This window comes from Lineus longissimus, chromosome 16 (assembly GCF_910592395.1).
Source record: "Lineus longissimus chromosome 16, tnLinLong1.2, whole genome shotgun sequence".
In the NCBI taxonomy this organism is placed as follows: Eukaryota; Metazoa; Nemertea; class Pilidiophora; order Heteronemertea; family Lineidae; genus Lineus; species Lineus longissimus.
Window position 1 is genome coordinate 10,974,531 of NC_088323.1, and position 12,656 is coordinate 10,987,186.

The 12,656-nt window shown below is 42.0% G+C and overlaps 1 protein-coding gene across 7 annotated transcripts in view; it reads left to right on the forward strand.

Moving 5' to 3' along the window:
- LOC135500896 (potassium voltage-gated channel subfamily H member 6-like) overlaps positions 1–12,656 on the forward strand; it is a 600,170-nt gene that overhangs the window by 80,680 nt on the left and 506,834 nt on the right. For all 7 annotated transcript variants that reach the window (XM_064792608.1, XM_064792609.1, XM_064792610.1 and 4 more), the window contains exon 2: positions 4,573–4,803. In XM_064792608.1, the coding sequence (XP_064648678.1) occupies positions 4,573–4,803 (231 nt within the window). The remainder of the gene's footprint in view (positions 1–4,572; positions 4,804–12,656) is intronic.

Below are 12,656 nucleotides of genomic sequence, written 5' to 3' on the forward strand. Positions count from 1 at the left end.
CCTGCCCGTCTCCTGGCTCCTCGAGACGGGGTCACGGGACCACCAGTCGCGTTGGGTGGACCCCTTCGAGGCCTGGGGCCCGGTGCTCTTCCAGCCTGGCGGGTCTCCACAGGTCGAGCACCATCTCGTATCATTGATTGGTTGTCTGTCATAGCGTTTTGGATGCGTTGCACTGTGGTTAGGCGCCAGCACCGCTGGTTAGGCGCCAGGGCGCTGGCCCAGTGCATCCGACTTCAGCATGCTATTTAACCCATAGCTGGGGATTGGATTAGTGAGTGCCAGGGCGTGTCCACATGCCAGTGGGCCTGCACACTGCACTTCTGGGGCTCCAATCTGCTCCGAGATCCCCAGCAGATTCTACCTGGAGCCGCAAGGTGTCCAGTTACCGCAGGCCACCACGAGGAGGTACTGCTGGAGTCTTGATAGAGGAGAGGCTGTGTACTGGCAGGAGGAGACTTACGTACATCTGCTCCTCTTTTCACCCGAGGGCTAGCCAGCGGCTGTAGCTGAAAGCGAGAAACGTATCTACACTACGCTAAAGCACTAGACGCGTCACTCCACCCTGTGGTTAAACCACATGGCCCACGACTGTCACATGCAATATTGAAATAAAATGGGATTGATATGCTTTTCTCCCTTCCTGTGGAATTGGGTGTCCAAGTTAAAAATTTTTAGATGAAGTTTTTTGATCAGCTCTACTTTTGCCATTAGTCTGGAGTCAATATCCTCATTATCTAGCTATGTTTGGATATCTACAAAATCAAATTTAAAATGATAGAATGTAAGTGGTGAATGTGACCCACTCTGACAAAAGGAGGCTGTTGAGTAAAATTCTTGAAAATGAGTTATTGGTACTGGCTTATTCTGCATAAAGTTGTTTTTAAAATGATGTCTGATACATGATGATCTCTTGATGATGGGCTGAGATATGAACTTCAGAATATGTGGCCTCTTAACTAAAAAGTTGAGAAAGTCTTGTCTGAAAATAGGTTATTTATGGATAAGCATTTGAAGGAACAACTTATTTTGCTGTATTTCATGGCTTAATTGGCTATAGGTCGGTCCATAGATCCAAGAAATTTGTCACTGCTCTCTTATTGAAGCCCTGGACCCTCCCGATACTTACTTGTAGCCTCAGGAGTCCTCGGCGAAATATTCGGAAGCCACTTCATAAAACCATACGCCCAGTCTACCCAAAGGCATTATGTCTCCCGCTACAGGGATGTTTTTCTCTCTCTTTGTGGCAAATTCGAATTCAAGTTGTCTGACTTGGTTGTATCCTAATCCATGAAATATGAGTGAACAGGTCAGTACATACTCTTCTAAGGCATCTTCCTCCTCATCTGTGAAGACCTGAAAGAGTAAGATAAAGATTTTCAGTTAAACTGTGTGTACGAACCAAATGTTAATTTCAGAAAAAAAGGGGGTTGTATCAACAGGTGTTTGGGCGTTTATGAGATATGAGAACGTCCAGGCCAAATGAATGACAAAGATAAAGGCTGTTAGCTCTCGCCATAGTACATCTTGTTCTTCGTAATGCATCCTGATGCACATTCAAATCGATTCCGAACTGGTTCCTAAAGCAGTTAGCAATGTGCCAGACCACTTGCAATGAGATCACTCAATACGGATTATGCTATTGATATGGCTTCAATACCTATTGAAAGGCTATGAACACGCCTGAGGACAAGTATGGAAACTGCTGCACATATTTACCTGTCTCGTCTTAACTCTTTCAGGCCCTGGTGCCTTTTTTCCAGCGCAGTCAGTTATTCCCGGGCGAGTTTCTGAAAAAGTGCTGATATTCAACAAAACATTAAAAACATTCTGCTCTCCTTATCCAATAAAACTTTACACCATTGTAATCAGCAATCCAAGCTCTTTCTGTTGATGTATGATAATTATATATATCCTTCATTGTCACCATGTATGTTTTGTCCAAATTTCCTGTGAAATTGTGTAATTTGAATGTTTGCGAAAGTTATCAAAAACTGTTTTTAGCCAATAAAGTTACCAGATTGTGAAAATAGTTGCATTTTGTAACTCATAACACAACTCGAAGGGAAGAGAAACAATGTTCAAACATATATACAAAGTTTATTGTGGTTCTGGCCCCCAAATTGTCCTCCAACATCAAATGGTAGTGTTCGACTGTATGATACACAGGATTTTGATATGTGTCATGGAGGCCCTTACGGCCGCCACAGAACTAAATGTCGTCTGCTACGGCTGGCAACTTATTGGAAGTCATCGTTAGTTTCATCAGTAATGTACAGGAGGCGATACTGAAAGCCAGGAGATTGTCAGGACAGATTGAAAATAGGCTAATATGCTATCACGAGTATGTCCGTGACTGGGCATTTAGCCATGTTTGGCCATCACGGACAAGTCCGTACCTGGGCTTCAAAGTGTTTAAGTTCAGAACAAGTAGACCATCTGTCCCATTCTCTCCCAACTAGCATTTCTTGACATATCTTAATAAGGTGATTCTTTCAATCTTTAAATCACGTGCAACTTGACAAACTGACTTCCCTGCTTCAACCTCATTCACAGCTCTTCTTATGACATCACCATTGGTCTTTACCCTGTTCGTCTGTGGTTTGTAGTTATGGACCATTTTCTGCAAAGGAAGAGTGTACATTGTAGTTCCTTTTGAGCTTTTGCAAAAACAGGGGCAGTTGATCCTTGCCGGGGCACTTTGAACCATGGTTCAACCTACCCAAGTGCATCCCTAGTGAAAAAAATGTTGACATACATTCTGTGACATTCCGTATTGGTCTATTAGTTTTGAACCAAAGAATCAATTGCAGGCCCGGCCAATGTATCCTAATTCCTACCGAAGCTACCCCACATTAGGCCAAATTGAACATTGAAGAATTACGGTGTGCGTAACAGTCACCGTTCACTGGTCCAAGGTGCCCCAATGGTTTATTTACATTGAAAGTGCATGCACAGCATCTTGTATGCTACAACAATGAAGAATTGTTTATATCATATGCAGCAAAACTCAGCTGACAAGATCGAGGTTTACTGGTCTAGGAATGTCTATACTTATAGAAGAATAAGAAATATACCTTACCTCCGAAAATTAACTTTTGTGGTCCTATATCGAAGAAATTGATAGAACTTTTTAAAAACCACACGGACATGCCCAATAATTTGTGGGCTATTTAACCTCCACCAGGTGATCATACAGTAGAGACATCAATGTGGAAGGATTCGTACTAAATGAGAAAGGCCCATGGTCCAAGGTGCCCCTATGTTCAAGTTGCCCCACTCTCCTCTACTAGGTCTGGTGGAAACACCTGGTTGGAATCAAGGCGATGGTTCAGATTCAATACAGTTTAAACTCCAGTAGAGCACAACATAATACGCATAGAATGAAAACAAAGAGAGTTCAGATAGAACTGCCCATTCCTTGAACATACAACCTTCAAATCGCAAGTACTCTAGACTCAGCTCTAAACCACCATGTCAGCAAAAACAAGTAAACCTACCCACATTATATTTATTCATGGAGACATATATTGTAATTCCTTTGTTAGGTTTCATCGTAGGCCTCGATTGGCTTGAATTCACGAGTGTTCATGGGGATTCTCTGAATGACTGGCCATGTTGTTGAACATTATGAAATCTCGTGCCTTGTCGATGGTGGTTATAAACTGTTACGCACACCGTAATTCTTCAATGTTCAATTTGGCCTAATTTGGGGTAGCTTCGGTAGGAATTAGGATACAGTGACCGGGCCTGCAATTGATTCTTTGGTTCAAAACTAATAGACCAATACAGAATGTCACAGAATGTATGTCTCCATTTTCTTCACTGGGGATGCTCTTCAGTACTGCCTCAGCTCACTGCCAAATCAACACTGCAAATAGTGCCAAAAGGAAACATTTTAAAGCCTGTCTACGACATAACTCTTGTCTTGTCTCGTCCTATCAGAACGAATAAATTTCAATGACCAATGTTTAAAAAGGGCCTATGTGGTATTCATCCCTTACTGTCATGCAATATATGTTACTATCTACAATTCTGATTAAAAAAACTGGTTATCATTTTTCGTGGATCTGGGCTTTGCTACTAATCAATGTAAGAGACATGGCTTCCCAGACCATGGCACATTAACCCGACCATTGCTCCCCTGCCATTTCACAGATTGTTGCCTTCCATTGGTTCCTATGGCACAAAAGAGGTTATGAATAATTATATTATGGGCAGGTTTAGGGGCCTGCTAGTTTTTGCTGGCATGGTGGTTTAGAGCCGCGTCCAGAGTAAGACACTCAGACCAATTTTCATGATATAACAACTGGTTGAATTGAGGCAAGTTTTAGGTCATTGCGGCCATGACTAATTGCAACTTCTTCGAAGATTTGCTTTTTCGTTTTTGTTTCAGAATCTGTTGGACTGAGATCAAGGGCAAGTTCTCTATAAAGTGCTGCTCAAAACTTATGTTCAACTGAAAATGTGTTGTTGTTGTTGTTTAAATGACACACCTGATATCGATCACTAATGATGCCTATGGTGTTTATCAATTGATTACTAACAATGCTTATCTTTCCTTCTGTGTTTCAGACCGAAAGTTTGTGATAGCAAATGCTCAGGTGGACCACAGACCAATTATATTCTGTAACGATGGATTTTGTGAACTTGGCGGATACTCACGTGCAGAAGTCATGCAGAAGCCATGTGCCTGTGACTTTTTACATGGACCCCTCACATCTGCATCGTCGATACGGCAGATTAAAGAAGCTTTATGTGGAATTGAGGAAAAGCAGGTGGAAATTTTATATTATAAGAAAGATGGTGAGTAGCTTATTATTCCTCTCATCACCATCATTATTACCGGTGTTGTAACCCTTTGGGATTGTGGCTTGAGGTATGGAGTCGACTACAGGCTACTGTCCCCTGTACATGTATGTGATTTTTTACTTGCTATGGGAAAGATACTCAGAAACAAGGGACCACCATTTTTATTTCCATTTGGCAGACCCTCAAATATTAATATGTAGTGTTGCAAAGAACCAGGAATTCTAGTACTTTGCAAGCTAGTTCATGCAGACATACAATCCAGGGTTCTCCCTGGGATGAAGGAGGGCCCATTGGTCTTATATTACTTTAAAATCAAGGCACTAAATTTCAGTCTGATCAGATTCTCGACTTTGACACCAGGAGCCAAAGGTGAAACCTAAAAACTGTAATATCTCGCTTATGATTAACTCGTTTTTGATAAAAGGGGCTGTTTTGTTAACCCTTTGGAGCCCCCTTAAGGTTTGATGCCAAAGTCCTTTGGTATTCTCCGCTTAGTTCATTTCCTTACGGATAGCTGGCCCTGCAAATGATGGATTGAAGTAATTTCATAGGGTTGTCTCAGTTAATATTGGCACAATTTTGAGTTGTAGTTTACAGATCAAATCACTGATGTTGAAAATTTCCGAAAAATGGTTTTTTAACCCAAAACACTATTAATTTGACCAAAATCATTATGTTTCTTCTGCAATGTTTCTGTGTTACAATTAATACTGTAGAATAGAAAAACTTTTCATGCAGGATATTTTCGAGTAGGTCTTGCTCGCAAAAATATTCTGCTGCAAGCATCTCTTGTTTTTCAGCAAGAATATCATGTCACTGTTACGTTGTTTCTACAGGGGCATTGCATCCAGCTGGGCCCAAGTATGTTAATCTCAGATTAGTAGACCATATACTGTTAAGAGGTGATAAAAGAGACCATGTATACACTGGGAAATTATCACATATCATATTTACACCAAACAGACACTAATTTCACACCTGTTCATAAACTTCTCTAATTAATGCTCATCTTTGTGTGCTATATAGGCTTACTGTAGTAGAGAAAAATTTTGCGTGCAGGATATTTTTGCAAATTTCATGAGTAGGTCATGCTTGTGAAAAATGTTATGCCGGGAAAATTGTCATGTTGGCATTGCATCCAGCTACATGTATAGGCCCTATTTCGTCCAATTTGACCTACATTCAGCATGCAACAGGGCTTTGTTTATAAAAGCTTATCTCACTGACTGGAGGAAGAATAGCGTTCAATTTAGGTCTATGGCATAGCTAAAATGATAATTATAATTTACTACAAAACCAGGCTGATGGGTCAAAATTTGAAAGCTGAGGTTATGAGCTAATGTGAATGTATATTAAATAAGCTTTCCAACAATGTATATATTATGAAAATCGGACTTTGTTTGACGAAGTTATAGACGTTTGAAGCTTTAAGCTTTAAGATGACTGGCCTCTAAACTGTAGTAAAAGAGGAGAAACTTGCCTTTAAACATGGTCAAATAAAATCCTTAGCAATAAACATTGTTTTCCACCTTTTGAACTGTAAATTTCAGCATAACAACAAGATATACTTTGTGTACACCAACTTTTATTTGAAAACTCCAATACATGTAGTTAGAAGGGACTACGGCTTCTATCCCTTGTGCTTCCCCTGCGCGGTGCCCACACCCACACCCGCGCCCGCGCCGTCTGCGTTCATCGCCGAAACCGAAACAAGGACTCATCCTCAACCGAAACAAGGACTATGCCTTCACCATTGTCCTGAATGGGGATGTGCTGAGCATTGAGGTCTCCGCCCCCGCCCACGCCCATGCCCTCGATAATGCCCGTGTCCATTTTCACCAGCAACTTCCTCTCCGATTACATTTTGAACACCTTCATCATCTGAATCCTCAACAGGCATTACCTCTGGCCTCGGGCATACAATGTCTTTGAATGGGTCGTTAACAAACTCTCGAATACTCTTGTAAAGGTACTGTTGCCTTTGAAGTGGCAGGCCAGGTGGAGTGATCACAGTTGGTTCACCCTGTGGGAATGCAGCACCAGGCAGAAGAACTTGGAATTCCACTTCATCACTTTCGGAGGTTTTCTTTGCGTAAACTGTCCCAGGACGCTCTGCATCAAACCAAAAAATGAAATTTTTGACACTTTAACTACTGGGATGACATTGTGAGAACAGGAATTGTAACCATTCTAAGACTTAAGTAAGTTTTTAAAAAAAGAATGTTTGTATACTAGTACTGTTTCAATGCCTGTTCCATCTATAAATTGGACGTGAAGTCAGACGTAGAATAATCGGCATGTTTATTAGAACTCAATCTTTACAGTAACCACGCCACCTGGCGTTACAGTACAGGACTACAATGAGACACTTAAAGTGATAGTACACACAATATTGTAACATCCCTTTCCTTTAGTTTGGAACAAACTATAATTAAGTTTCATATTAGAGTAACACACTATTCAGACTCTAAGCAAATTATCCCAAATATCTTTACCTAGTATGAACTGTAGTAGTGTAGGTTTTAACTACTGACCAAAACTCAATACAGGTCTCCTTTCAATTTAACCAAGTGAGGGGAAGCAACAATTTAAATTCTGCTGGTATTTTGGACATTAACTACCCAGAAACAAGTTACACATACAGTATACACCTACACATGAAATTGAAATACAGAATAAGTAACACCAAATTATTTTGGAACAGATAATGAATCACGAAAAATGCCAAATTTTAACTCATGCAAAATATTGTCTCATTTACACAATAAACTTCTTCTGTCTTTCAGTCACTTTCCAAAACATACATCAAATCAAAATACCCTTTAGAGCTTTGTCTTCACAGTCTTACACACAATCTAGGTCACATATTCACTCATCTTATTAACAATCGAGTCAGTCAAGAAATCCTTGAACCTTTCTGGCATTTTACCCTTGGTTGTACGACTGGATCGTCTCAACTCAGTTTGGTGATTGTTAACCCTTTGTGATCTAGGGCCAGGGCTTGATACAGGTTCAGGTACAGGAGAGCTGGGCAAACCAACATCTCCAGGATCAACATTTTCAACGTTGCAAAGGAGCCAGGGTCTTATCTGGTAGACCATAGAGTATGGCATTGTTAGTGTCTAGTCGGGAGACAACCAATGCGTGCACCAGACTTACTACTGAGTGACGATCTAGGTATTTCCTTATCCTCCCAATTTTGTAGAGGCTGGCATAGGCAGCTTTGCATGTCATTTTCACTTGAGTCTGCATAGTCATTCCCTCATCGAGCCACACTCCCAGGTCCTTAACGCATTCAGATTTTGGAATCTGAACTCCGCTGATACTGATACTGGGAATGGATCCCTGTCGACGCGTTGACACAAAATTGACCATGTCCGTTTTTGGGGCATTAAGACAGAGCCAATTTGTTGACAGCCAAGACTGGATATGGCCTATTCCACCCTCCGTGGAGGCAACCATGGCGCTACACTGGGCGTTGTCACCACATCGAGCAGAAGTCAACAACTGATTATCATCAGCCTACAATTGATATGGAATGCATGCTCTATTCATGACGTCGCCCAATGGAATTGTATATATCGTGAAAAGTACTGGACACAACACAGACCCTTGCGGCACTCCATACTCCAGTGACACAGCAGCTGATGTAAAACCCTGTATACACACAGAAAGTTGTCTGTCCTCGAGATATGAGCTGAACCAGTGCAGGGCAGTGTCCGAGAGTCCTATCCTCTCCTGGAGTCTGCCAAGCAGAATGGTGTGGTCAACCGTATCAAAGGCCGCAGAAAGATCGAGTAACACCAAGAGACCCTCATGTCCTACATCCAAGGATGTGAGTATGTCATTGGTAACTTTAAGAAGTGTAGTCTCGGTGCTGTGGCCTTTTCGATCGGCCGACAGATTCGGGTCATACAACTCGTTCACTGTCATATGCTCTCGTAGACGAACAGCTACAACCCTTTCGATTAGCTTGGATAAATAGGTCAGGTTTGAAACTGGCCTATAGTTGGCAAGTTCATCACAGTCCAAGGTTGGCTTTTTCAACAAAGGCTTCACTAAGGCAAATTTGAGGTCTTTAGATACATGCCCTTGCTGCATTGATTTGTTGATTATAGATGTGAGCACTGGCACAAGGGGGGTGACACATTTTTTCAGTAGGACAGTCGAGATCGGATCCAGAGTGCAACTCTTGGCGGGTATTGACAACACCAGCTTCCTTATTTCATCCTCAGTTGCATGGGTGAAACTTGACAGGCCTGGAACACAGCCTTCAACAGAGTCCTCTGAAATTGGTGTCGACACAGCATTGCTCGAAACGAGTTTTTCCCGAATCTTACTGATCTTACTTGTGAAAAAACTGCAGAACTTCTCAGCCAACTCCTTTGGGTCATCGTGGTCTCATAAGGGAGATGTTTTCCTCTTACCCAGGAGCTCATTTACTGCGGAAAATAGGTCTTTACAGTTGCTAGATTCAATCCTCGACTTATGGTACTGTAACTTGGCATTGTCAATGAGATCAGTCACAAGTTGACTCTGTGCACGAAAAAGCTGTCGACTGATTTCCGTGCGCTCCTTTCGCCACTTGCGCTCCAGCTTTCGCCTGTCTGAACGGGCTTCACGAATCTCTGCACTGAACCATGGTGCCTTTGGCTTCACAATAACCGATCTTGTGATCACAGGCGTATGTTTATCAAGAGTATCCCGGAGATCGTTGTTATACTGGTCCACAAGTGCATCAAGATCATGCGAAGGATTCAAGACCAAACTTGATTGTTCAATGTCTCTGCAGAAGGCTTCGATGTCGATGTCCTTGATCCGCCTGAAAGTAGACGACTTTTTCAGCTGGGGTGGTTTTGCCATCTGAAGTCCACCATGCACGGCAAAGTGGTCTGGTGGGGTCCACAATGAGGGGTCTACGATGAGGTACCTGACCAAAGCATCGTCCTTTCGAGTGATAACGAGGTCGAGCCAATGACCTTTTATGTGCGTTGGTTCCCGCACATGCTGAATCAAGCCGAAGGAATCCAGCAGTTCATTGAAATTGCGCACATGAGTATCAGACTCTTTGTCCATGTGAACATTGAAATCCCCCATTATCATGATATGTTTGGTTTCTGGCGTGACACGTTCCAGAAGTGAGGCAAACTCCTGAGTGAACTCCTGCACCAATCGTGGGTAAGGGTCGGGCCTATAGACAGCGATAACCCGGAACGAGTCCGAACCTGACGTCACAGAGATGTCCAAACCTTCAAAATGTCGAGCTGGAGGGAGTTTATTTCGTTTAAAACTCAGGCCACCTTTGAGAAAAATCCCAACTCCGCCACCAGTTTTTGACAAACGGGGTTGGTGCACAAAGTTGTATCCGATCAGCTGATCTGTAACACTGGATATGGTAATGTTATCTGAATCGTCACCTTTCAACCAAGTTTCAGTCAAAACCACAAAATCAGTTCTGTTTCTGAGGACTGATTCAGACAGGGCTGTCGTTTTTCCAGGAATTGATCGCGCATTCCAGAGACTGAATTTCATGAATGCCTGGCCCATAGAGATATGTTTGCCAGCCCTTTTTCCACGTCTGGTTAAACACTGTCTATATATACCATGTTCTTTTAAAGTAACCACAAGATTAGGTGAAACTGATTCCTTCCTTGCACTTGATCTGAGATCACAAAGGACAGCCTTGGTGTACATACTGTGTACAATACCTTTGTTCCCTATACATCCACTGTACATGAGATTAAAATGGCCAGTCCTCAAATGTGTGTCCAGAAGAAGTAAAAAAGTCAATGCCAGAAAAGACATGAAAAATGTCTTTTTTCTCCAAACGAAATGCAACAACATGGTCACACAGCACTCATAGTCACAACTGGTGATACTAAGCCTGAATGAAGAATGTATCCATGGAAAATTTGTAGACTTTGTGGAGAGGCCCAAGGAGCGGCTGCAAAGCGCTCACTTGGCAAAATTAAAAGCATTACGATTGTAAAAGGATCTGCAGTGTTTTAAGATTCTTACTTGCCATGATTCTGTCAGTAATTTTGATGTAAGTCAGCCTAATGAAAATTATGTTAAATTGATATCATGTATTTATTTGAAGAAGACTGTCAGGCCAGTTTTCTACAAACTACGGTGAGTGTGAGTTTCCGTGATAGTAATTGCCCTCAAATCATGTTAAAACACTGCATCAGACAAAATCAACTCATCAGAGGCCAGGAAAAAGGGTCTAAAGAATACATTTTGGGTATCAGTTTGGGTGATTATGGGGAGAACGTGCACTTGTTGCGGTGTCGCAGGTTTTGTGTTTCTAGATTTGCCGAATCCTCAGTTTAAAATATTCATGCAAAGTGTGGTTGTGTCAAAACCACCCAACGAATCTCTGACTGGAGTTAATTACAGTTGAACAACATAATAATGATAATCTTTAGCAGAGTTTGTCCGAATTTATGCGATATCCATCCCAAATGATGATCCGAAAATTCCGAAAAATCGGCAATGGCGGATTGCCATTCAACAGAATAGCGAATTCAGGCCAGAAACTTTCATCACAATGTGCGTTCAAAACACCTATGAATGACTCAGAATCACCCAGACTCCACTCATGGGATATACCTCCACTGAAAATAATTGCTGAAACCTCTGTTAACATGTCATGAGTGCTGAAATCAACTCTTTTAAAGATCGTTTTCGTCTCCCTCAATCACCCCTGTAGTGTAGCTGTAGAAATGTACTGTATAGCATCAGAAGTGTATGACTGGTAAATGTACCCACAAATGTATACAAATCTGCGCAATTATTATTAAAGGTATTGAATCTATATTCTCAATCATATCAATGTACTTTCTTGATCATTGGCTGTCACTGATGTAAAGGTTAAGACTGCATTTACTGGTCGCCCCTGCCTAGGCTGGACCATGTTCACTGGACTAGTTTCTCACAACGTACTCTTCAAAGGAATTGGTGTGAAGGCCCAGACTATCAATGGTTATCCTATGTTGTGACCATGCATCTACTGAGCTGCTTTGTCTCAACCTGCACTTTATAAGGGATTGGATGTAAAGTTCAGAGGATTTGATGTAAATGTCCAGACTGCCTTTACTGCTTGCCTGGAGGTGGTGACCATGCATTGACTGGACTTGTTTTTCACAACCTCAATTTCAAAGGAATTGATATAAAGGTCCAGACTGTATTTACTGGCTTTCCCTAGGTTGTGACTATACTGGTTTGTCTCCGGCTGGACTTCAACGGATTTGGTGTAATAATTGTCCAGACTGCAGTGAATAGTTGTGACCATGTATCTACTGGGTTGTGACAGTCCAAGGATCACCATTGCTACTAGTAAGATTTACCTGCTGTTACAACCTTCAAATCGTAATCGTGCTCATTTGATGCATTCATATGTATTCATATGTACAACCAATTGGACTGAGTGCAAGTGAAGCTCTCTGGCCGATAGGCCTCTAGTATACTTATGGTACCTCAGCGGATTCTTTCTCCTTCTTCTTCGGTAACACTTCATGGACATTTTACAGTCTTTTAAACCCATACAGACCCTTGATTCAGTGGCCTGTGGTTGGAACCTACATCAAGGTGTAGCAGTTGATGTTGATTTGGTCCGCTGTGTGACGTCATGCCTTGGATACGGGCATGACTTCATGCTCTGACGGAGCACTGGGGCAAAGTTGCGTGGAACGGTGGGAAAGTGCACCATGAGCGTTTTGCCAGGGGTGGTATGAACGGTTCAGCAGGATTTGCTAATAAGACACTCGGATACATTATTGATCAAGACGGGTGGCCCTGATAGGTGGGCCGGGGACTGTCAATAGGGAAAATGTTCACATCCTAGA